Source organism: Calliphora vicina, chromosome 5, assembly GCF_958450345.1.
Source record: "Calliphora vicina chromosome 5, idCalVici1.1, whole genome shotgun sequence".
Classification (NCBI taxonomy): domain Eukaryota; kingdom Metazoa; phylum Arthropoda; class Insecta; order Diptera; family Calliphoridae; genus Calliphora; species Calliphora vicina.
In genome coordinates, this window is record NC_088784.1 from 84897507 (window position 1) to 84924830 (window position 27324).

Consider the following 27324-nt stretch of genomic DNA (forward strand, 5'->3'; position numbering starts at 1 on the left):
TTAACTTGTTTTGGAGGTTTTGTTATTATTTTGTTACACTGTTGCTTGATGTTTTTGTTAAAAGCATAACAAAAAAATAATAAAACAAACACAACACCAGCAACAACAACAACATTCACCTAAACAACAAACTGAAACGAAGAAACAAACGACCGGTAAAAGAATTTCGCTATAAAAACAGCAACAGCAACAAAACAAACTATTGACGTACGTTGTAGCGTAGTGTATTTTAGCGATTTGACAACGCGGTTGCTGCTACTGCAGTTTTTGCTGTTGCCTGAGCCCTCCCCCCCTCTATGACGTTCGTGCTCTGTTCTCTCGGAAAACAGGCAGCCAGCCTGTATTTGTTGTTGCGGCTGTTAACGTTGGAGATGGTGCTTCTTCATCAATTGTTTCATGTGTAGTTGAGTGTGTATGTTTGTGCGCGCGATTTTTTTTTATGTTTTTTTATTTTTCTTGGCTCGTAGTCGTTGCTAACATTGTCGTCGTCGTTGTTGTTGCTGTGACTCTGGCTGTTACTGCTGCTGCAGCTACTGCTCTTGGGGTTCATATTGTTGGTGTTGTTGTTGTTTGCTGCTGCTGGCGTTGTTATTGTTGTTTTCGTCGTTGGCTGTGTGTACATTTGCAAAAGCGGTGGTTGTTGGTTAGTTCGCATATCTATAATCGTCTCATTCAAGTGTCCAACTTTTGTCGGAGCGGTCGTCGCATCATCATCATCAGCACAATATATAGAAACGCATACACGGGGATACAAAAAAAAAACAGCAGAAAAAAAGAAATACAACTACAGCGCAAAAGAAGCAAACAAAAAAAAAACAACAAAAAGCTCTTTTGTATGTGCGGACTAAACTATACACTATCAACACAAACCATCATCATCAATACCACCAGCAGCCGCAGCAATTGTGTCGCCTCTTCTCCTGGGTTTTGCGTTTGTCTGGATTTAATCAATGCACAATATTTTGCACTATAAGACAGTTCTGGAAAAACACGGATCACAACTTTAAATGTCTTTTGTAGCCACTACTGAAGAATTGATTGGCACCTCCTTAAGCGGTAATAGCAGCAGCGCCCTCGCCACCACCACCCAAACCAGCATTATGCGATCAATTAAGACACAACGCGGCGGTATCAGTGAATCGTCTACAACATCCGATAATACCACCGATTTTATTGATATTGTCAAAAAACATGACATCGTTTATAACACTCATCATCCGGACTATAAAAATGTTGAAATCAAATTAAAAGTTTGGACACAAATCGCCGAAGAAATTGGTTTATCTGTGGGTATGTGCAAAAAAAAAACGGACTTTGTGGAAGTGTGTGTATGTATGAGAGATTGTGTGTGTATGTATGTATAGTGCGTGTTTTATATTATAAAAGGCAATGCAACTCCACACATTATTTATGAAAACAAAACAAAAAAAAACAAAAAAAAAACACTTTTATAATCAAAATTACAAAGTTTAGTTATTTTTTCATTGCAATTTTTCATCTGGCCATAGAAGAAAATCTTGTAGCTAAAATAATATTGCAAAAAAAAGGAAGAAATTGAAAAAAATCGTTAAAATACTACAAGAAAACTGCAAGAGGAAGAAACCAAAACAAAATAGTGTGAGAGAAGCAAGAGAGAGCAATTTTGTGGATACACAGCAGTGGTGCTGACAATGTAGTGTTTTTTTTGTGCACTACTTGAACTACTTTAGTGCATTTTTCAGCAGCTGATATTCAGCACAGAAATAATATAGATTTGGCTAAACTGACGTTTACAGCTGATATAATTGGTGTATCAGCTGTGCTCCATTTAACCTCACCGAAGTAATCCTTCAGGCGCTATATCGCTTGAAAAATTTTATTATTTGTAAAAAAAAAATAGATTTAACGGTAGGAGGGAGGATCAAAAAGTCCGTTACTTTTCGAATGAAACAGGTTTTTAGATAAAAAATCATTTTAATATTGAACATAGTTCAAAGCATAGAGAAACATAGAGCGGAAACTAGAAAAAAACTCAAACAAAAAAATGACTCAAAAAATTACACATACGAGTGTTGTTTTTGTTTCCACAGTTTTTTCAACAAATACATTCTCACCATTTAGGTTTCTGACAACTGAGTTAGGTCTTTGACAGGAGAGTTTCCGCTCTATGTCTATTCTCTATGGTTCAAAGTTTCTCCAATTTGTTTATCCCTTCCAAAAAATAAGATTTGTCGAGCTCTTCAAAATAGGTACATACATAGTTGTCTATCTCTCCGTCAAATCTCTTTCAGCCGAGATTTCAGAGTTGGAAACAAGAAATAGTCATTTGTGGCTAAATCCGGAGAATAGGGTAGAAGGGGCAGCATTTCATAGCCTAATTCATAGAAACTGCACATGTGAGCACCCGATTGTGAGCAAAAGCGATAACCATCTTGCGGAAAGCTTTCTCATGCCCAAGTAATCGTTCCAAATAGAATCCGCTGAACCATGTGAAATATTTATTTATACATTTTCACGCACTTTCTATCTCCGATCGGCCAACACAATATCGTGTATTTGTTCAATTGTTTCGGGTGTAATACCCCAACTGGCCGTCCAGAAATTCAGTAAACTACTTTTTACCATTGAAATTGATAGTGCAGAATTCCCATAGTATTTATCAAGCATAGATTTATGTCGAATTTCAACTTGATTTCATTCATAAGATATTTATGCTTATTTAAGTGATATTCGGAAGTGAACTTTATTATATGGGGACTATGGTCAAAAATGGGCCGAGCCACAAAACATTTAGTGTTGATTTATTTTAGCACGAAACTTATTTTTGCTGAATTTTGTATGGATATTTCGGAAAGAAATATGCATTTTTCTATCATAAAAATAACGGGTGTAAAATTTTATGGTATTATCTGCAATATATTTACACAAATAACAAAAAAAGATGTGAAAATTATTGTTTGGGTTGTTTAACATATTGGATCATAACTCTCAATAAACATTATTTTTGCAAGTCTGCTAATTCTGTTTGTGTATTTTGGACGTTCTCACGTTTTACACAGACGAACAGACATGCTCAATCGATTTAGAATTTCATAAGGATCAATAATATGTATACAGTAGGGAAAAAATAATAGCACCACTATAATAAAATGGGTTCAAATATTTTAAATAAAATGGGTGCGGAGAAACGAAAAATAATCAAAAAACTAAGATGGAAAATCTTATAGACAAGTTGGTCGATTGGTTGAGTGTTCTAACAAAATGATTCACAAAGCAATTAATTATAAGGAAATGGCTGAAAGCCGTGGAATATAACGACTTCGCTTCACGTCAAAAGATTGATCCGCGAGAGCAAAAATTATCCTTTCAAAGCTGCAACCGAACTAATAAAGGACCTTAATATAACTGCGACTGTTCGCACATGTCTCAGAGAACATAATTTAAAAGCGTGCAGTCCAAGAAAGGTCCCTCTTTTAAACCCAAGACATATCGCCAAGCACATGAAGGGGGTTTTTTTGTGTTATGCTTTGTTGGGTCTTAGATGATTATTTTTCAATTTTACACATGGAATGACAAACTTATTTATACCCTCATTCACCATTTAAAATAAGATTTAAAGTGAAGAGAATGTTAAATTTTAAAAACTAACAAATCTTAGCCGGTTTATCATCGGACTTGGTTTTTATTTTGATTTTGAAATAGGCAGCAACTAATGGCGTTTTCTTTTCTGGCATTTACCCTTTTCTGTGTTCTTTTCTAGAAGAAATGTAGTTTGGTAAGCGTATGTGTTCTTTTCAAATAATGTTGCCCTAAAACCCCGAAGATATGCTACACTTTTCACCCTCAATTTTATCAAAGGGTTAGAAATGCTGCACTTTTTAAACAGCAAAATGTATAGTTTTACAACATTTAGGAGGTACATAAAAGAAAATTGCATAAATGGTAATGGTTTTTGTTCTATTGTGATCGTTAAAAATGTAAAACATTATGAGGGTATGGGTAACTTTTAATAAATGGTACAAAATATGTTGGCAACATTTTGTGTCAGAAAAGAAAACGCCATAAAAGTTATTTTTTGTGATAAAATCGAGGTAGTTGTGTTTTTGGCCATTTATAAGTAGATTTTGATGATTTTAAGAACCAAAATTATATCTCGGCCATTTGTGGGCAACGTTTGTTGATTTTCAATACCAAAGTGCTTTAAATTAAAGTGAAAATGTGCCAAATCCTACTGTAGGTATACTATCGGACTTGGTTTTTATTATCGATTCCTAAAGGTATGAAAATTTAAAAAAAAAATATTACAGATTTCTTTGTCTTTGTGGTTTTATTAACGTTTATATCAAAGTGTTTTTGTTTCGGGAAGCTACAAATCCGTTTTCCACTAATTTTGACCTACTTTTTTAAACGTAGCATTGTTTAAAGTGAAAGGTTTGCTAAACTTCAGTTAATAATGTAATTTTATTACATATACTAAATAACTTCTTATTAAGTTGTTATTCGGCGATTTTCACAACTGTTGACAAGTTTGCATTACTGTTATTATAATAAAAGAGAAGCTGCTCTCTTGCTCAAAACATTTTACGCTCCAAAGATGCCGATAAAAACAAAGCAAAATAAATGTACTAAACTAAAAAAAAACAAAACACCTCTATTTGACAATCATACCTCCTACTCCTCGGATGTTATTCCATCACATATACATACATATTTGACCAAATGTTCTATATGTATGATATGATTTGTTTGTTTACAAATCAAACATTTTTAATTTAATACTCGATTCTTTAATTATTTTTAAACCACCCTAAAATGTATTATAAGTTTGATTTTGAATATAACATTTTTCCGTTAAACGATGAACAAAAAAACTACATTAATTGCAACCATGTATGGATGTTTGAAGTAGTGGCCGACCTAGGGCACTTTTTTACTTTAATTAGTTTATGAGAAATCATGTATTTTTTGTGTTAGGGCGCCATAGGTAAGAACTTTAGGCAAAGGTGAAAGTATGGCATATTACAAATAATTACTACAACACAAATATGGTTGATACAACAAACAAATATTTTGATGCATTTTGTTCTATGTATTACATATTATTCTATGATAGGGTCCCCTAAATTCTATAACGTCTAAGAAATTACAATTTCAAATGTGACGTGAGCCAAAGACAATTGTACTTGTTGTTTGACATTACAGGCACTGCAATTGACATAATTGTACTTGCCATTTTTTCTGTCGTAATAAGAGTAAAAAAAACAATACTTTTATATTATTTTATCATTCCTATTTTCTTTGCTTTGTTTTCTTGCTTTCTGTTGGTTGACATTTCAAGCATTAAAATAATTGTACAGCTCATTTTGGGGAAGAAAAAAATTTACATTTCTTTTAATATTCGTTTAATTTAATAACATTTTGTTAAACAATTAGATAACATTCAATTTTTATATGAAACATGAAAGTCAAGTGTTGTGTTTGTAAAAATTCATTTGAACAGAAACATGTCAAATTTGTAAAATGTCCCGAAAACAAAATAAAAATATGGAGTGATGCGTGTGGAGTAAATCTCAAGAAACATTCAAAAATTTGTATGTTTCATTTTAAAAAATCGGATTTTATTGAACTGCATCATGAATCGAAAAGAGCTCGTTTGATGCCAACTGCTATACCTTCGCTTGAACCAGTTGAGGAAGTGGAGGAGTATAAGGGTGGTAAGATTAAGTTTCGGATAGATAAACAAACATATTTTGAAAGCGGTTATATGTTTTAGTATGGTCAAATTTTGGTACTTTTAAATACTCGATATTATTCAATACTTTTCAAGTATTGAATCAATACTACTACTCAATAGTTTGAATCTTTAACTTTCAATACTTTAACATCACTAATATTCCTATGTAATTATAAATGTAACGTTTGATTTTATTTAAAATGGAAAAGTGGAATATATTGCATTAGTGCAAATGTTGAAATATTTAATTCAAATAGTAATTTTTGTGTACTAATTTTAGCTGAAATCTTTATATCAAGATGATACAGACACTAGTTTAGAATTTATTGTATTAAACACTTTTTTAATTGAAATTTTATTCAATTTTTCAGATGCCTCCAAAAGAAAGTGGAAAAATTTACGAGACAGTTATACAAAATATCTGCGCTCGTTTCGTGTTGGCACCAAAACCTCAAAGAAATATCAATTTTGGGCTCATGCCGAGCATATGGACTTTTTGAAACCCTATCAAGGACCAGGGAGGTAAGATCTATTTCTTATTTTAGTCAATAACATAATTACAAATACTTGATTTGTTTTGTTTAATAGGAGGCTAGTGAGAGATTCATATTTATACCATCAAATTTGACAGATCATAACTAATTTGAATCAAATCTAGCTATTGTTTTGATAATAACCTCATTAAGTTCAATATCTTAAAATATATAAATCTTCTATTTTAAACCTCAGTCTAAAAATTCCTTCGTTTCCATTTCAGATCAAGTACAAATGTTACAATAGCAAAAGATGACGAAGATAATGAATGTGATTTGGGCTATCAAGTAGTGAGCAAAGCTTCCGCCAACTCAGTGGACGAGGAAGATCTAAAACAAAATTCTATTGCAAATAATATAATGTTAAAAAATGTCCCCATTAGCGCAGCATCCATATCCAATATGATGCCAAACTATGCTACCAATACGGGCGGTATTAAAACCTCGGGCATAGGATTGTCTATACCCAGCAGTGGTGGAGGAGCAGCTACAGGAACGTCCTCCTTATCGGGAACAATAATGTTGCCGGTACCCTCACTGCCCACCGTACAATTGCCGCCCTCACTGACAGCTAAACCCATTTTGGCAAGCATATCAACGTCTTCTTCAACCTCGTCCGCTTCAGCTGCCTCCTCAATGTGTAATACTTCTCATAGTTATACAACTTCAGCCTCTTTAGCCTCGCTTACATCCACATCTATGCCCTCACAGGTATTCGCTTTGCCGCAACTCTCAGCCAAAGGACCCATACCAATGCCCTCAAGTAATACCGCCAGTTCGGTGGGTTGTCTCATAATCGAGCCACAACTCTTCGCCTCTGCTGATACCTTTAAAAAGGAGTTCAGTAACAGCTCCTCTGTGTACACTTCCTCATCGACTGCACAAATTACACCTTCGGGTCTACAAATTTATCCGAATGTTACCAGCCACATGAGTGCAACATCGCAAACGATGGCTAATCGTTTGAATTCCCCACTCATAACAAAAATACGTCGCGTGCAACCTTCACCACAATCTTCAGCCATTAATTTAAGTTTTTCCACCACACCCTCATCATCGGCTTCGGCTACCTCCGCTCTAACTTCTCAGTACCAAACAAATGGCTTCACTTCTACACTGGCCAATAGTTTTATGCCTGCTCTAGGCGGCTCCACTACCATAACAGCTACCACCACCACCAATGGTGGTGGTGTTGGTGTTCCACCGCCCATAAAAAAACTAAAATCAGCTGAGGTTGATATATCGGCCATTTTACAGGCCAATCGTGATCTAGATGCCAATACCTTGTTTTTCCTTAGTTTGGCTCGCTCGGTGCGTTCTATGCCCACAAAATTCCAATCACTGGCTAAAATGCGTTGTATGCGCATAGTAAGCGACATCGAATTGGAATTGGACAACGTTAGTAATGAGGCCAACAGTGGTGATGGACATACAAAATACTGTACAAATGATACGGATTCTCCGCCCACGGCTGCAGGTAATAATATCAATGAAATACCGCAATCGGAACATTTTGTTTATGTTATGTCACCGTCACGCGTGGAGAGTATGATCGATTTATCGTCCGACGATGAGAATCCAGCCAATAGTGGTAATTAGAAGAATTTATCAGTGAAGTAAAAAATGTAGTTCTAACTTATTTAAATTTTGTAATGTAAATATTTATTTTTATTTTAATATGTGAAATGTTTCAGAGAAACAACTTAAGGATATGAATTAAGAAAATGAGACAGACAGTATTGTAATATTATTTATAAGCTTGTTGTTATAATGTAAAAATTATAATGAAAAATAAATCATTTTACCATTATATGTAAATTTAATTTATATTTTTTGTTAGATTCATTACTGGGGACGAAATATAATGTCTACAACGAAATAACAATAAATTGTGGTAGTTTTCTAGATCATTCATTCGATCCCAATTTCTAGCCTTCATACATCTTTGGAGTGGAAGAAATAAAAATTACACAAAGTTTATAAAAATTGTTTTATATTACACTTTCCGCCCGCGTCTTCAGTATTTATATCTTTTTTAACGGTAATATTCACATTTATAGAATTAAAAGTACCAAATTCCCTGTTCTCTCCTCTTACATACATACAAAAACAATTACGAATTAACATTTCTTTCAATTTTATTAATATTCAGTGGTTGACAATATACAATGGAAATTATTCTAATAGGTCGCAATCCAAAAAATTCTTAAGAAATTTTTATTTTTTGTATTTGATTAAGAAATAATTAACTTGTATTAAGTTAAATAAAACTTAAACCGTTCAGAATAAAAATTCTCAAAAAACCGTAAATTTATTCAAATATTGTACAAGTCCATTAAACATTAAAATATTGGCATATTACTCGGTATTTATAAATTTATGTACTCTTTCCGGAAATCCTCCCATTAAGGATTTTATAGTTGCTTGTGTTGCCTTTTTGGACGAGGTGGTCCACTTATGCTTAAATTCGGACATGTCCTGGGATATCTTTGTTCTTAATCTTTTTTTTTACATGACCCTAATACTTTTCCACAAACCGAAGCTCTGGACAGTTGGGTGGATTTGACTCCTGTGGTACAAAATTGACATTATTGTTTGATTACCACTCAAGGGTTTTTTTCATAGTGGATGATTTCAAATCGGGCCAGAAATATTAAAGCTCACTGTGCTGTTTTAAGAAATGTAGAAGTCATAGACACTCCATAAAATAATACAGCCTCAAAAGTGAGTAAACACCAGTGAATTTTTGGATTTTTTCTATGAAAATCATTAGAGTCCGACTAAAATATTTTTTTTCAGAAACGAATTATTCAGCCCAATCTCCAACAAACCGAAACTTTTAAATTTTAATCAAAGGATAGATTTTATGATTTTCATTATCTTAAAAAAAATCAAATAATTTGTGGTGTTTACCTCAATTTTGAGGCTGTGTTTATTGAACATTTCCTAGTCCATCAGCCTCTTTAAATTTCATCATCCATCACACAACCGGTATTTTTTTTTAAAAAATTTTTCGTTCGTTCTGCTAAGTTCTTTAATACGACTTGAACCTAGAATTAACTTCGGCTATGTGTACAAAATAATCAGAGCATTTAACTTTATGAGATGCTTTTGTGATAGAAGTGTTCGGTGCTATTCGAAGGACTTGTTCGACAACTTTTGCCTTTCCAAAATCTGTCAGGCCTTTTTTTCCTCATGCAGGTTTTCTATCAATGTCCAAGTCTTCCTTATACCTACTGTTTAATGGCATTTGCTATTTTGCTATTTTTTTGAAAGTCCATATTGGATTTTTTTGAAAAGTTTTAATTATTTTTTCCGTGACCATTTTGACGGAAATAATAGTTGAAAATTAATGTTTTAGATAAGATAATACCAGATATATTTTTAAAAGCTAAAGTGATTAAAAATAATCACCGTTATCGTAGTTGGCGTAAACGTCTTACGCCTACGACTGTTTCGTACTAGATTAAAGATAAAATGCAAACTGTTTCTTTAATCTAGTACGATACTGCCGTAGGCGTATGACGTTAACGCCAACCACGATAAGGGTGAATAATTTTGACTCAAGATTTTATATGGAATTGAGATCTGGGGATTAAAAGCAAGTAAAACAATCACTCGCTTACAACCCTAGCGGTGTGTTCGGGGTCACTATCATGCTGAAAATTGCACTTGGGGCATATTTTCATCAGCGTATGGATACATAACATCGTCATAAATGGATCTGTATCCAAATCCAGTCATTGGACATGTTTTTGCACTGGAACACATCCCCACACCATAATATTGCCACCAACAAACTTGACTGTCTTATTTGTGTACTTGGGGTTCAAATTTCCCCACATCAATGCCTCTTAAATTGTATTTGGATTCATCCAAAAATGTTCCAAGTGGTATTTTATGTGACGATAGCAACAAAGACCAGCTCCGTTTCATTAGCACTGAGGCTAACAGTTCTTGAACTAATTTCCCATTTTAGATTATTGATAATCTGCCTGGAAGTTATTTGTCTATTAAATTATCTTGTCTTGTGAGTAGTTTTACGAAGTATTCCTCTTAAATGTTGAGTTTTTGCAGTACCTTTTCCACGAATTTTTAATTGAATATTTATCATAGATAGTTTTTTTGCATCAATCCAGCTATAGAATTGTTTATTATTTTGGTTTTTTAAAAGTTTTGCAATTCTTGACTATGTCAAGTAATAAATACCCTACTACTGAACAAATGAACAATGAGATTTATGCTCGTTAAAGTGATTTTCGAAAAAATGTTTTTCTTATAATTTAAAAATGATAATAAAGTAACGGCGAAGCGACTGTAATTTTAAGGCAATGTTATTATTAATTATTTCGGTAACGGCGGAGTATCTGTTATGATCATGATTTCTTTTAATTTTTGATTGGCCCAATACACTGAAAAGAAGCAGAACTATACTAACATAATTTCTAACCCTAAAAGATAAAAAGAACCTTTAATTTTTAGAAGATAATTCTAGTACAACAAATAATCTATGCTATTAATATATACCTATACAATTTGCCGTATAAATCGATATACCTCTCTTTACAGCTATATATTTGAAATAAATACAATTAAATTTCTTTTTGTTTACTATAAAAAAAACTTTATTTTTTAAGTGTTTTATGTATTACGCTGTTTCGTTTATAATTTAGAATCAATAAGTTATCTAAATTATAAAAATAATAATCAAATCTTACATTTAGTTAAAAAAAAAGAATAAAACCTCCTCTCATCGTTTGTGTGTTTAATAATGATGACATGAATATTTTTCCACATTTTTGCCGTAGAGGTAGTTTTTCTCAATGTTTATGTTGTTTGTTGAACAGTGTGTTTTTAAGGTGAATGAATTTCATTCAAAAGAAATCTCTAAGCAAAGAACTTGTATCAAACTCAAAATCCATACAAATTAAGCTTGCACTTTGCTCTTGGTGGTGACAGCGAAGTAAGCAATAGCTGCCACTAATAAAGCAGCCACTAATTCAGCCTTTACCCAGGGACCCTTGTATGCGCTCTTAGTGTTGACGGTGATGTCAACCAAAGACTTGACACTGGATACCTTACCACCATCACGTTGTACTTTACGTAAGTTGGAGTAACCCTCTTCGTCGAAAAGACGTACTACAACATTGCCACCGGAAGACTTTTTGATTTCTTGAGTCCAGCTCACCTAAAATTTTTTTAACAATTTGGACACATTTAGACGTCATCACTTTTTAGTGTATTTCAATTGTACTCACTTGATATTTCTCTTCGCCAACATGGGCCACTGGCACTACTTTGCCGCAGGGGAATTCAGCAAACAAAATAGGTTTAGCTCCATTGCCACACTTCAAGGTGAATTCTCCAATGTGGGCCAATTGTGTTAGAATAGTGGCATCTTGAGTGCTGAAAGATGTTACGGTGGCTTTGGGGCTAGTGCAACCGCTGGCATAAGCAGAGGCAGCAAACAAGCACATCAACAAAACATTCACAAATTGACGCATTTTAGTTATTATTATTAATTTTTATATATTTAATAATTTAAAATAAAAACACACACACTGTCTGTCGTTTGCTTTGAATTGGAAAAATAAATGAAATGCAATTATTGTCGGCTGGCTGGCTACTTTCACGTTTGACAATTCGAAACGTCAAAATGCCACGACAACACCGAACACGTCACAAATCGTTTTTTGTTTTGACGTAACTGTCATAACGTAAGAGAGTCAAGAGTGGCCACTTTTTTTAAAGTAAGAAATGGGAATTAAAGGCAAAGGGGATATGTCTTAAAAAATTATTTTTAATAGCTAATTTGTTTAGTTTTTAAATACAATCTATTCATTAAACTTAGCAAATACAGATTAAAAAAAAAACTTCAATCGGAATTAAAAATTCCATACATAAATCCATTCCCAACATCTAATTCTTTGGCTTAAAATCTTTTATTTAAATAGAAATCATTCATCGCTTAATTTATAATGAATTAAAATGTTTTTTTCTCATTCAGTTTTTCTATTTTTTTTACTATTTTCTTAATCATAAAAAATGGATTTAAGCCTTTTTGTAATAGATTTCTCTTGAACTAAATTTAATTAGTATTTAATCAATTTTGTAATGGATTAATTCTATAAAAAAATAAATTCAATACATTTGAAGCGCAAAGGAATTAAGTCTATGAATTCATTAACGGAATGGTTAAGAGTTAACATTTAATATATTGATTTCGAAAATTGAATTAAGAATTAATTCTTTCGAACCTTTGTTCAGGATCAATTGTAATAATATATTTTTAAACTTATCAAGGTCTATAAAATCAATTTTGATTTATAATTCTTCGATCAATTTTTAAATTTATTATGACCTACTGTATCTACATAGTCAGCCCAATTATGAATAAAAAAATTCCGCGGGAGTTTGTTCCCCGCGAGTTTTTTCCCATTGAATTTGAATAGGAAAAATGAGAAAAGGGAAAAAACTCCCGCTGAATTTTTATTCATAATTGGGCTGAGTATTTATTTATTTGAAAATCCATTATTTTATTACTTCTTCATATTTTCTTGGAAAGGACTCAACAAATATAACTTTGTTTACAATATTTTCAATCCGAGAAGTTAATCATATTTTATGATACTGGACGTCTAGCTTTTTAAATCAATCTTCCGAACAAAATTTAGAAGTAGTTAATTCAATTTGAGTTTAATTCACCAAAATTTTAATGCTGAATTAAAAGTCTGCAATTTATTCAATAAATCGATTGCCTAACAACGAATTCTTTAGCTTTATTCAAAGTCTTTTAATAATTCTAATGAATTCAGTCAATCTGATGCAAACATGAAACAATTTTTTCTTCATTCAGTTTGTTTTTTTACAAAATGAATTGAAGACAATTTTAATTATTCAATACTTTTTTAATCCATTTCGTAATGGATTTAATTAAAGAAAACTTAAATGATTAAATAAGTTATAGGGGTGATGATCGCGAATCAATATTTCATATGAAATGTGTTAGCTTTTCCCATTTTTCGTTCATCAACTTTGTTCAGGTGAATTTTGTAAACAATAAACAGTTGTTACGAACAAAATCAACTATTGTGAATGAAAACTTCATGGGAATATTACGATAGCAATTTTCCCTCGAGGGAAATTGATACTTCATGGGAACATAAATTTCACATGTTATTGCCTAGAGGGGTATGAAGTTATAATTAAGCTTTTGCTTAATTATTTATGATTTTTGCTAAATCCAATGCCAAATAGATAGAGAACGATTTTCAATTTAAAACAACTGGGATATCGGAAATGAAAATTTTGTAAATAACGAACGGAATCTAAAAACAATAGGTATACCCTTTCCAATTTATTCGAATTTAACACTGTACCTTGATATTTATTTTGAGCTATTTACTTATATTTCAGTATTAAGGAGACGCTTACAGACATTTAAAGCATTTTTACCATCTCTAATCTTCATTAGAAACAATTGATATTTTGGAAATAATTGTAATCTACGACTAACAATGCTGCATTAAAAAAATGTTCATTCTAGTTTTTATTACTGAGAATTTCTAAAAATCTTAATTACCATAACAATTTCCATCTTAAAACGCCTGTACCATATTGGAATATTAAATTATTGATCAAACAAAGTTTTAATTATTTTCATGATGTTCTATAGAAAATACTGATAAAGATGATTTTCTGTAGAAAATATTGTTATACTGAAGATTTTCCATAGAAAATACTGTTATGCTAAAGATTTTAAATTTTTTAATGATTTTTCGATGAAAAATTCATTTAAAATTTGTTTTTTTTAATAATAAATAAATCTAGCAACCATATAATTTGTTTACCTTAAAATAGTACGAAAAGACGAAAAAAGTTGACCTTTCATAAATAGCAAAAGTTAAAAAGTCGATTTTTAAAATCGAAAATAGTCGAAAGGTTGAAAAATCGACTTTTTGTGTCTGACCGATTAATGTCCAACAATTAGTGTTCTGCATTAATTTTGCAAAATTTTTACTGAAAGTAAAATATATTTTTTTTTTTTTTTCAAAACTAAATACATAATCACCCCTATCGCGAATCAACATTTCACATGAAATATTTTCCTTTTTTCGTTCATCAAATTTGTTCACGTGAAAAAAATTCCCCTTGTGAAATTTTTAGATGGAATTTTGTAAACAATAAACAGCTCAAGGCGAATTTATAGAAGGTGACGACAGAACTACAACAAATACAACATATACAAAAACAACAGGTACTTTGTTTTTGTAAAAAGATAAGTGAACTGTCAAAGTTGCCTGTGGTTGTTTTTGCTTTTGGGTTTGTTGTATTTTTCGCCACAACAAACACAAGTGAATTGACAGTTCACTTGTCTAAACAACTGAATAAAAAAAATAATCAGCTGTTCTTCTGTCGTCACCTTCTATAGATTCGCCTTGAAACAGCTGTTACGAACAAAATCAACTATTGTGAATGTAAAGTTCATCATGATATTCCCGATAGCAATTTTCCCTTCGAGGGAAATGGATATTTCATGGGAACAAAATTTCACATGTTATTGCCGATAGGGGTGAATACCTATTCATCTTAAAACTAAATAGGTACCTATTCATCTTTATAAATTTCATGAAAATTAAACTTCGTTTTGGAAGATTTTTATAAACTCGACTGAACATTTTTGAGATACGATTTTTGCATACGATTCTAGAAGTCGATTTTTCGAATTACCGGACTTTTTGCAGATTTTTTACTTTTAATTTTTGTTGTAAAAAAATTTTAAAACGCTTTTTTCAATAAATCTAGCAAACACGAAAAAGTGGAATTTTCATGAAAAAAAAGTCTAAATCACGTTATCCCAAAAAAAAATTCGAAAAATAAAATAATAGACAATTTGATACACCTACATTTTTTCTAGTGTATGCAAAAATAAATAAATTTTTATAAAATAATGCTATTTGTACGCAAAATTTATCTATTAAAACTAAAAGTTTTTAGAAATATCGGGCAAAAAATAAGCATTTAGAAGAGTGATAATAAAAATGTCAAATCTGTAATATAAATTATAAATAAAGTCGAAAGTTCGAAAAAATTCAAAGGTCGACTTTTTGTTTCAACTATGTTTCTTTTATTGTATGCAAACCCTACCCTGTTGCCTACAACAAATGAAACCACCATTTTATGTGATTCCCCGAATTTTGGCACACATTCACAGTTGACAACATGAGTTTTTACACAGAAACTATCAATTTAATTCAATTTTAATGGAAATATAATTTTTTTAATTAACACTATACTATAGAATAATATATGTACCACTCAAATCAATACGTATGAATTTTAGTTAACAATTAGGGAAGATTTAAAAAATCAAAGTTGTACTAAACTTTAAAATAGCTGTAAACTCAATTAAATATTTTATAATTTGGAATATTTGTATAATTATAATATAGATCAAGGCGTATTCAATAAAACTGTACAAAAACATTTCGTTTTTGTTAAAAACCACTACGCCTTGATATAGATAATTAATTTCAATACAAATACACAGTTTTATTTCCAAATTCTTTAATAAAATATAAACTTATTTAAAATTCTTACCTTTTCTGTTGTAAAATATCAAATTTATTTAAAACACAAGAACTTTTTCAACACACAACCGCGCTTTTAAAATTTCACAAAGTAATTGAATATAAGTAGCCAGACTTCATTTTCATCGATTTGAGAAAAAGCGTGTTGCCAGAATTATTGATTATAGTGCTGTCAATTGCGTTGTAGAAAAAACGCACAAATTTGCTATAAAGATTTTCGACACTTTCTTCAATCGAGATTTTGAGTAGAACAAAATCTAACCGTTTACACATGCCTTTTTGAATTTTTTTATTGATTTGCTTTGACAACTGAATTGTCTATAAATCTAAAAGAATCAGTAAAACGCTGTTATATTTTATTCAATGCATCACTAAACACTTTTTTAAATTATGGATACATTTTTGTTATAAATTTGATGATGAGCTTTTTGATTTATTTTATTAATTTCAATATATTTGTTTATACACAAAAACAGTTTTTACTTAACTCCCTATCTATACCTAATAAATTATTTTCATGATAAACGTCAAAATGGTTGTCAAGATAAAAAATTATCAGGCATAGGCTCCATTTATTAATATTATTGCTTTGTTATGACAAAATTGTTAGTGCTTTTGCTCAGACAACTTTGTCTTGACAATAAATGTCATTAATTATTATGATAAATATTTGTCAAGTATAGACAGCGGGTAACAAAGGTGCATTTTACTAACACATTGAAAAAAAATACTATATTTTATTTGGAAATTTATTGAAAATTTTTAAAATCTAATAAAATTTAAATAGTTTTTGGCAAAATCCCATTGTATGGGAAATCTAATTAAAATCTGATAAAATAAACTAGATTGTGACCGAAATCTAATTTAAACTAGATTTCGGGCAAATGTAAATTGGACACATGCACAGTGATTGGTAAACAATGAAAATAGGTTAAAATTAAAAAAAAAATCTTATGTAATTTTTATTTCTTTCTTTATCATAACAATAATTGACGTTTATTGTCAAGACAAAGATGTCTGTGCAAAAGCACTAACAATTTTGTCATAACCAAAGTAAATTAATAAAGTAGACTCAGTAGAACAGCTGACTATTTTTTTTACTTTGGTCTGAACTGTCAATTCACTTGTGGTTGTTGTGGCGAAAAATACAACAAGCCCAAAAGCAAAAACAACAACAGGCAACTTTGACAGCTCAGACCTTAAACCAAAATTGCTTGTGGTTTTTGTAAATGTTGTATTTGTTGTAGTACTGTCGCTACTTTATTAATTTACTTTGGTCATAACGAAGCAATAATACTAATAAATGAGGACTATACCTGATAATTTTTTATCTTGACAACCATTTTGACGTTTATCATGATAAAAATTTATCAGGTATAGAAGGGGTAGGGTTCTATAGCTGAAACAAAAAGTCGACTTTTCGACATGTCGACTTTTTCCGTTTTTTAAAAAGTCGACTTTTCGACTTTTGGTAGTTTATCAACTTTTAACCAACTTTTTTCTACTATTTTCGACTTTTTTAAACTTTTTACCATTTCTTGTAAAAAATACATGGTTTCTACATTTATTGATGCGCCTTTTGTAATGTTTAGCAATAAAATTGAAATTTATCAAGGCGATAATAGTTAGAATAATGTTATAAGAATTTTGTATAGAAAAAGCTTTATTTTATAAACATTTATTTATGTATTATTTAAATATAAAAAATTACAAAAAATGCAATAGCAATATTTTTTTTAACAATCTAAAAAGTCGACATTTATCGACTATTCGACTTTTTTCGACTTTTATCGACTATTTTCGACTTTTATCGACTATTCGACTTTTGAGATAACATAATCGATTGTTCGACTTTTTTCCGACCAAAAAGTCGATTTCGACTTTTTTCAGGAAATAGTCGATTGTTCGAACAATCGACTTATAGAACCCTAAGAAGGGGGTAAATTGTGAAATTAGAAAACAAACAATAAAGTATTTATTATTATGTTAAATATTAACCCTCCAATGGTGACTTATATGTCTGTGAGACCGGGTGTGTTAAAAAAATCGAATAATTTGAATGTTGAAGTAAAAGAGCTTAAATTGATTAAATATCTTTGTTTTATTGTCAAAGAACATAAATTAAAAAAGTGAACTATTAGTGTGCAATACCGGTGTCACCATTGATCAAAGTCAAATTTGTGTCACCATTGGCTGGTTAACAATGGAAACTTTTTCCAAAAATTGTTAAAACCTTTTAGTGACTCAGTATTTTGTTGAATATCTCTTGTTTTAGTAAATGATCATGTTTTTGGAAACTGAAATTACGGAATACAATTTTTAAAAAAAGTTTCCATTGTAGTGTCACGCACTGTATGTTTATTAAATTTATTTTAAAACTTAATGCATTTAATTATGTTCAAATTTATATTATTGTGTATCATAACATATTGAGTGGAGATCTCTTGTAAGTAGTAAGAAGTTCTTCCTAAAACAACAATTAAATACATATTATTTATATATGTACGGTATTTAATATCAAAGAAATGGCAGCCTATTAATATGACAATTGATTATGGTAAGAAATAAAAGCTTTTTAGTTGTTAATCAGTTACTAACTAACCTTGAATTGAATTCAATTTTAATATTTGTTGCCTTTTTTACCATTTGATTGTTTATTTATTATTCCGCCGAAAATGGCTGATAATTTTATTGTCACCATGCACGACAATAATATTTGCAAAAACAAAATCAGAAGCATTTGAAAATCATTAAATACTAGATTGATTATCATTAAAACAAACAATACACAGGCTAACATTGAATTTGAAATTTTGTGGAAATATATGGATCAGAATAACAATTGATTCTAGAGAACCTATTAAAAATCTAACAACATTAGCCAATCAACATTTTTGCTAAGTACAATAGACAAATTATTTTATAATACTTTATTATGAAAGCTATTAGCATACACAGAAAAAAGTTTCAACATAAATATTATAATTCGATTTCATTGATTTCAATTCATAACATTTATAAATAATTTCTTAAATAGTATGATTTTTTTCATATTTTATGTTTTGAAATAAAGTCTAGGCTTGAAAAATATAATTTCAATTTCATTTATATTTTTATGTTGTTCAAAAATGTTTGAACCCTATGATTTGACGAACATGACTATCGACAAGAGAGGTCCACACGAGACAAATTCATATCTAGACACAACAGTGGCAACTCACTGGCATCTCTTTATATAAAAACAGCGACCTCTGTGAACAATTTTTTAATGATCTACAACTTTCAGGTAAACTTTATTGGCAACACTATGTCATACAATCAACTAAAAACCGTTAAATTTAAACTGATCAATAAAGTTTTGTAGCAATACAAAAGACACCAAATTTTTGGATTTAAAAAACATCAATTATAACAACGATTCACAGTTAATGATGCAAGATTTCAGAATATTAGGCTATTCTTTGATATGGATCGCGATCCATCAATACTGTATGCAACACGTTCAATAAATATCGCAATACTCAATCGCTGCCAATATATATTGAACGTGTAGCAGTGGCCCAAGACTCCATGATATAAAATCAATTTCTAACTCAATTTTCATAAACATTTTTGAAGGCGGCAATTACAGGTTTGTCTGTCACAAATAATAATATTGTTATTGTGTGTCATTTGCCATAAACTTTCCAGAAATTTATTAGAAATGTTAATTTTTGCAAATTGTTCTTCATTCAGCATAAAAACAATAATAAAACCTTGAAACTATTCTCTTTTTTTTGCTACAATTAAAAGAAATAATAAACTCACAATAAAAACTTCAAAACTAACTAAATGAAAATAAAAAAAAATTGCTTTATGAATAAAGATTTGTATTTCCAACTGAGTTACAAGTGCAAGTATCATTATGGAGGAGGTTAAACATTTTCAAACATAACAACTAAACGAATAGGAAAAAAATTGGCCAAAAAAAATTATAAATTTAGCATGATTAGTTTGGAAAAGTTAACAAACATTATTTTGGCAACAAAAATGAAAACATTGACGCGGGTTTATTCCTTCATGTAGTTACAAATAGTTTTTTATTTCTTTTTGCCTTCTTTTTATGTTGTGTTATAATAGTGAGTGAGGAAGAGAGAGTGGGAAAGAAAGAGGTTAAAATTTCCGTGGGTGGTATTTTTTTTTCTAAATCTAAAATACCTGTCACGCGAATAAACAAAAATGAGAAATACAAAATCTAATTGTGAGTCTAATATTGTGCACATAGAGAAATTTAATAGATGAAAGCGATTTGAACTTTATTTGGTACTTCATAAGAACTCTAAAATAAAGGAAACTGTTAGTTGTTGTAACAGTTCCGCTGTTTCCATGGGGAAAAACTTCCGGTTGATACAGCTGTTGCTGGGTTGACAATCTTTGACCGACTGAGAATCGGATCTTTCCGGAGCGATGATCCAATTGTCGTGGGAACGTACTGTTAGTTGCGGTTTTAGCCGCTTGCTAATCCGAGGGTTCTGCATTTAGGTCTAAGTCATGGAATCACTCTACTTCTATAAATCTATTGAACGAAGTGAGATAGACTTGGCTGGGCAATTGAATATGTGGGCTTATCACGGGCACCCTCAACTTATACTGGGTATAAATCTTAGAGACGGCACGTTATATGTGGAACAAGGTTTTTTCTGACATGCATCGGGGACACTCCAGCTATGTAATGTTAAAATTCGGAACACTGCTAAGATATCATCACAGGAAGAACTGTTTTGTCAGCATGACATACGTTTCCTTGTTTAGATGGAGTTCCGAGTTTATTTGAATGCAGCTCGGTTTGTCACTTTCAAATATTTCTCCACTGGTTATCATTCAGTGAAGGTTACCACACTGGAGCAGCATAATTGATCACAGACCGACCAATCGTGTTGCATGTAGCCAACAATGATTCTTTAGATCTGTTTCGTTTCGTGTACGTTGGAGAATATCGCGATTGGTCAGTGTAAAGCAGTGTCAAGTTGCAGTTTTTCAAAATTTGTTCTCAATTCACAACCCTCTCGAACGTTGGGACGTCAGAGTTGATATTTTGGATGAGAAGTACCGCTGAACTACGGATAGAGGACCTATAGGAATGAAGTGTGCGTCTGCTGAGATGACAGTTTCGAGGAACTTCCTCCTTCGTGTATGTTGAAGGGTATTGAAGGCGTGGTCGGTCAGTCTAAAGCCGTGTCCCATTGCTTTCTTACGGTGTTGAGACTATGAAATCGTTAGGTAGACCCAGAAAGTATTGTACCCTAATATGTTGTCGATATGTTGTTGTTGTAGCAGCAGTGGTTGCTGAGTGGACAGCCCTTGGCCGAGTGAACTCGGGTCATTCCGGTGCGTAGACCCAGCTGTCGTGGGAATGTCGATATCGTGATGTCTGGTTAGCTAGCTCAGTTGCCCATAACACGTATGTAAGCATCGAATTTCAGTATGTAGAAGGTGTCCCGCTTCGTGTACGATGGAGGGTATTGCGATTGGTCAGTCTAAATCCGTGTCAAGATACAGTTTTTGAAATTATCTAAAAACATTTTCAGTTTGTTCTCAATTAACAACCCTCTCGATCCTTTGGACGTCAAGGTTGATATTTTGGATGGGAAGCGCAGCCGTACTACAGATATTAGGACCTGTAGGATTGAAGAGTACGACTACTGAGATGACAGTTTCCGGGAACTTCCTCTGTGTTTCGTGTATGGTGAAGGGTATCGGAAAATCATTGAATGCGTAGTCGGTCAGTCTAAAGCCGTGTCACATTGCTTTCTTATGGCGTTGAGACTCTGAAATCGTTTGGTAGACCCTGAAATTATTGATCCCTAAGATGCGTAGTTGGTTAGTTAGCTCAAATAATAATAATACAAATCGGTATAGAATTTCAGTGTGTAGAAGGTGAATTCGTCAATAGGCTACGTGAACAACGCACCTCTCTGGTTTTCTTGTAGTCTATAGTGCCTAAGCTGATGATACGCTTTAAAGTTCCCTAGGACAAGAACGTTTAGAAATGTTCTGATGTCGAGATTAATTTGAAATTAACTACATCCTCTTTAGACTCTTAAGAAGGCTATTGGGACTTCAAACGATCAATAGATGGAATCAATTGTCTTTCTTTCCAATTTGATAGATTGCATTTCTTTCGGTTCATGTTCGGGATATGGGAAGATCATCGGATATACTCATTTAAAACTTGCTATTGAATGAAATAATGTTTAAAGACTACTACACCTTCTGCACTACTTAGAAGTAGTGCAATATACTAACATATCGGCAATTATCCGGACGACATTGCGACGGTCATCAAATCAAGGAACACAGAGCAAGCCCAAAGTAGATTGCGACAAGTTATGATCCGAACTAAGAGTTGGCTGGATTCCCATGGCCTACAACTGGCCATGCACAAAACGGAACTGTTGCTTCTTACCAAAAGACACATTCCAATCGAGGTAGATATGCATGTAGGCGACCTTGTCATCCCCACGAAGCCATCGATCAAATACCTTGGCGTTAGACTGGACTCGAAACTAACCTACACAAAGCAGATTGAGTATGCAACATCAAAAGCATCAAAAATAACAACACAACTAAGTAGACTAATGGCGAACATCGGTGGACCTCTCCAAAGCAGAAGAAAACTACTTATGGAGGCCAGTAATAGTATATTAATATATGGATCTGAAATCTGGGCCTCCACTTTGGCGACCCAGACTAGAGCGAGAAAACTACTTTCTGTGTAGAGAACAGCAGCTCTACGGGTGACGTCAGCGTACCGTACAGTGTCTACACAAGCTGTCTTAACAATAGCTGGAATGATACCCATAGATCTTCCGGCAATAGAGCGCCAGATGATTTTCAACGCCAAGTAAAACACGGCTCAAGTGCAAGATGGAGCGACTATACGGCAGGACATTTTACAAAAATGGCAATTCCGATGGAGAAATGGAGAACAGGGCAGGTGGACGTATCGACTGATCACTGATCTGAACACGTGGCTAAATAGGTAAATAGTAATTTACTACATGATCCAGATGTTATCCGGGCATGGGTAGTTCCGAAAGTACCTCTACCGTATGGGAAAATGCAGTTCACCATTCTGCATTTACGAAGAAGAAGTTTTAGATGACGCCGAACACATCTTTTTTATCTGTCGCCACTGGGCCGAGCGCCGTAGAAGGCTGGAAGAAGTGATCGGTGCCATAGCAGTCACAAACATCATACAACAAATGTTAAACGATGAAAGTTGCTGGAATGCAGTAAAGAGTTTTGTAGAACATGTCCTCCGTGAAACGAAAGTGGACATAGATGCAGTGGAGTGAAAAGCGGAGACCGGACGCGGGTACAAATATTGAAGTGGTAAACTACCATATAAGGGGCCACCTCGAAGTAATGTGGAAACGGTTCCGAGGTGGTACAATTCCCCGATGATAGGTTTTTAGCCGGTAGCAAATTAGTCCGGCATACGACGAGCTTGACGATCTCGTTAGATGCGTAACGCATTTACCCATCTTGAACCGCAAAAAAAAAAATATCCGTTTATTCTCAATGTATCTTTAAAAATTCTTGATTTCCCACATTTCTTGACTATAAAAAATAAACAAAAACAATGGGAGAACCATTAACAGCAAAAGAGAGTAAGAGTTAGAGGTGTAAAATGGTGTAACTTCCTTTAAATGAATGAATGGTTGGTTACCATGTGTGGGTGTTTAAGGAAAAATCGGAAATACAAATTCAGCCCATATGTAGAGTTGAAAGTAAAAGGGAATTTATTATTTACAAAACACACATCCATACACACCCACATGCAAAGGAGTATGTAATTATGTTGGTATTAGTAATAATAATAGTTGAAGGAAATCAGCCAATGAACCCCAAATGATGGGGTTATGAACTATTTCCAATTTTTTTGTTGTTCGTTGGCAACGTTTTGTTTTTATTGTTGCTATTTTTTTTATTATTTTGTTTTGCTTTTTTGTATATTGCTAATATTGTTTTCGACACGAATTTTTATAAGTTATGACAGTAAATGAGAGTGAACGCCAGAAACAGTCAGAGGCAAAGAGAGCTGGCTGTGCAAGCAGTTGTAATTTGTTTGGGGAAAACAGCAGAAAGTCGTAGCCAAATACTGAATGGAAATTCATTCACAAAAACAGTTAGCGCGTGACACGTGAAGTTAAAGAACGTGACGAAATCTTTGCTGAATAAAAAATATATTAGTTAAAGATTTAAAAAGGATTAGAATAAGTTACTATCAAGTCTATTGCTAAAAACGTAGAAAACAAATGTAAATTAATAATTCAACTGAAGTAGGGGCTGTGTATGGAGTGTTTTAGTGGCTTAGCAATTGATTTGTAATTATATTGTATTTATTGCCTGCCACAAATACTTACGAAAAGTAATAAATAAATTCATAAAACAAGAATTTATTTTTAAATAAAACATTTTTTTTTGTGTAACCATTTCAACTTGTACGAACTATCAATATGCCTTTATCGCTTACAACTCGTCGTAGGCAACAGACGTCCTCAGCTAATTGGTCGTCACAACAGCATCTCGCTCAACATCTTAATACAGACGTTGCAGCAACGAGCTCGAATAATTTATTGCGCCATCATTGTTTAAATCAAACGGTACGCAAACAAAAATCCTTTATAGATACTTCACACTTAAATAAATCGCTTTTAACGGCTCATACGGGACGTGCGTATTTATCTCGCGGCCTTTCGGTAGGAAGATCTCATGATATACAACGTGCATCGTATCCCAAACAAGTTTCGAAGAAACATACTGCCATTGCCAACCAATGTTGTAATGGGAGAAATGATCGAGAGACTTTTAAAGCGGGCGATTTAATAAAGAGAAACATAACGAGTTGCGGACAAAGTGTGGGCGGTGGTGATTTGTTGCGAAATTCTCGTAGAGTACAAGCTTGGTCATCGACTTCGTCGATTTTAAAATCTTTGGATAAGGAATTGGCCCAGTTGAATGGTGTGGTGGGAAAGTGTCAAGACGTTAAGGTCTTAAAGGGGCGTGCTGATATTGTGAATAACGCTAAAACGTAAGTACATGTAATAGAATAGTAATAGTTGTTATTATTGAAATGTATTTTTTTACATGGTTTATGGAAAACTTTTGTCTGATTTTAGCCAAACTTTACTCATTTGAATTGAGTTTCAATTACCAAATTTATTTTTGTTGTAGTTCATATAATACATACAACCAAAGGTTAATTCAATTTTCAAAATCAACTTAGATATACAGGCCAGTCACATAATTCCATTCCGATCGATAGTAGAATTAATTCCGTATTTCGTTTCTTCAGATAAAGTAAAACTAAAATTTCTTCCGGAATGAAACCACTTCCAGTTTTGAAAGTGGAATTGATATTTCTTTGTAATTATTTGTTTTTCTAACATTTTTAATGAATTAATTTTTTTATATAATTTTTTTAATATATAAAGAACTGTCCAATTAAAATCAGAAATTCAGAATAATTATGAACCCGGTCTGCGTTGCTGGCCTTTAGAAAACATTTGTTTTATATTGCATTTCGATCTTAATATACAGTGTCGGAAAAAGTCGGTTATCCAACCTTCAATGTTAATACATTTCGGCTGGTTCCAATGAATTCAAAAATTCAGTATGGCAATTGACGACTAATTCTTCGTTCATTATTGTGTCAAGAGTAAACAAAATTTTTTATCACAGACCGAAAATCAAAAATCTGAAGATTCCGTGAAAATTTTATCAAAATCGGTCCAGCCATTTTTGAGTCCATACGGAACATACATACACACATCCATTTTTATGAAATATAGGGCATTAGCGGTATAATGTAAAAATTTGATTTTTACACGCCCCTCCGCCCACAGACGGAAAATCGGTCGAGCCGTTTCTTATATATATAGATGGCATTAGCGGTATAATGTAAAAATTTGATTTTGCCACATTCCTCCGCCCACAGACCGAAAATCAAAAATCGGTCCAGCCGTTTTTGAGTTCATTGGGAACATACATCCATTATTATATACATATATTGATGAAAAATGTTTGTATGAGAAAATTCGAAAATCTTCTTTATGAAAGCAACGAATGGACCTAATGTTGTATTTTAGGTGTCTAAAACCATATTCAGAAAATTTCCTTTCCAATGATACCAGTTTGGAGCTTATCGGTTGGATGGCCTCAGAGTCTATAACGGACATAGGTAGAAACATTTTTTGTATTTTATATACATATATAGATAGATAGATTTTTGGAATTAATAAATTACACGAAATCTAAAGAACCTAAAACGAAATTAATCGGAATAAAAACTACGGAATTGAAAAGATTCCAAATGATCTCTTTTAACCATTCCATTAAATTATTAGTAGCTAAAACTAGAGTCGAATTCAGTCGTTATAGAATTAATTGCTTATTGAATTATAAAAGTTTTCTTTAATCGCTTACAAAATTCAAAGGTTCTATGAATTTATAAAAAAATTTCTTCTAAAATACCAAGTTTGGATATGGCTGAGGGAGGATCTGTTCTCCAATTATTATTATTTAACGCTCAACTAATTTTCCTCTAGAACCTCATATTAACGATCTATCAGTGATTTTGGTATATAAAAGTCGATACGATCGAGTGATCACAGATTATTGCCCTTTTTCGTCTAGGACCTCTTATTAAGGATCTATGAGTGATTTTAGATTTTTGATATAATTAATCGATATTTGGTGTAATAAATCGATATTTGGTGGGAAATAAGAGTGATTACAGATTATTGCCCTTTTTCGTCTAGGACCTCTTATTAACGATCTGTGAGTGATTTTAGATTTTTCATATAAAAATCGATATTTGGTGGTAAATATGAGTGATCACAGATTATTGCCCTTTTTCGTCTAGGACCTCTTATTAAGGATCTATGAGTGATTTTAGATTTTTGATATAATAAATCGTATTTGGTGTAATAAATCGATATTTGGTGGGAATTACGAGTGATCACAGATTATTGCCCTTTTTCGTCTAGGACCTCTTATTAAGGATCTATGAGTGATTTTAGATTTTTGATATAAAAATCGATATTTGGTGTAATAAATCGATATTTGGTGGGAATTATGAGTGATCACAGATTATTGCCCTTTTTCGTCTAGGACCTCTTATTAAAGATCTATGAGTGATTTTAGATAAGAGTGATCACAGATTGCCCTTTTTCGTTTAGGATATAAAAATCGATATTTGGTGAGAAATAAGAGTGATCACAGATTATTTCCCTTTTTCGTCTAGGACCTCTTATTAACGCTCTATGAGTGTTTTTAGTTTTTTCATACAAAAATCCTTATTTGGTAAGAAATATGTAGCATATTTTCGGGGTTTCAAGGGCAACATTATTTGAAAAGTACACAGGAAGAAGGCATCATTTATGCCAGAAAAGAAAACACCAATTTATGATGTAATTTAAAATATTATTATCGAAATATTTGC

At 32.3% G+C, this 27324-nt stretch overlaps 3 protein-coding genes across 3 annotated transcripts in view; 1 reads left to right on the top strand and 2 right to left on the bottom strand.

Annotated features, from left to right (window-relative positions):
* The window catches only part of LOC135960472 (cyclic GMP-AMP synthase-like receptor 1), a 38091-nt gene extending 22171 nt beyond the window's left edge, over positions 1–15920 (bottom strand). Inside the window, exon 1 of the mRNA XM_065511769.1 lies at positions 15847–15920. The gene's annotated coding sequence lies outside the window, so the exon portion shown is untranslated. The remainder of the gene's footprint in view (positions 1–15846) is intronic.
* Positions 403–8070, top strand: LOC135961960 (serine-rich adhesin for platelets). Its single transcript, XM_065513617.1, has 3 exons — positions 403–1290; positions 6085–6235; positions 6471–8070. The coding sequence occupies exons 1-3, from the start codon at positions 1008–1010 to the stop codon at positions 7843–7845; spliced, it is 1809 nt and encodes a 602-aa protein (XP_065369689.1). The 5' UTR covers positions 403–1007; the 3' UTR covers positions 7846–8070.
* Tapdelta (Translocon-associated protein delta) lies at positions 10844–11788 on the bottom strand. Its single transcript, XM_065512719.1, has 2 exons — positions 11505–11788; positions 10844–11434 (listed from the first exon to the last, which is right to left on the bottom strand). Exons 1-2 carry the CDS (start codon positions 11748–11750, stop codon positions 11174–11176), a joined length of 507 nt encoding a protein of 168 aa, XP_065368791.1. The 5' UTR covers positions 11751–11788; the 3' UTR covers positions 10844–11173.
* Positions 15921–27324: the final 11404 nt, after the last annotated feature.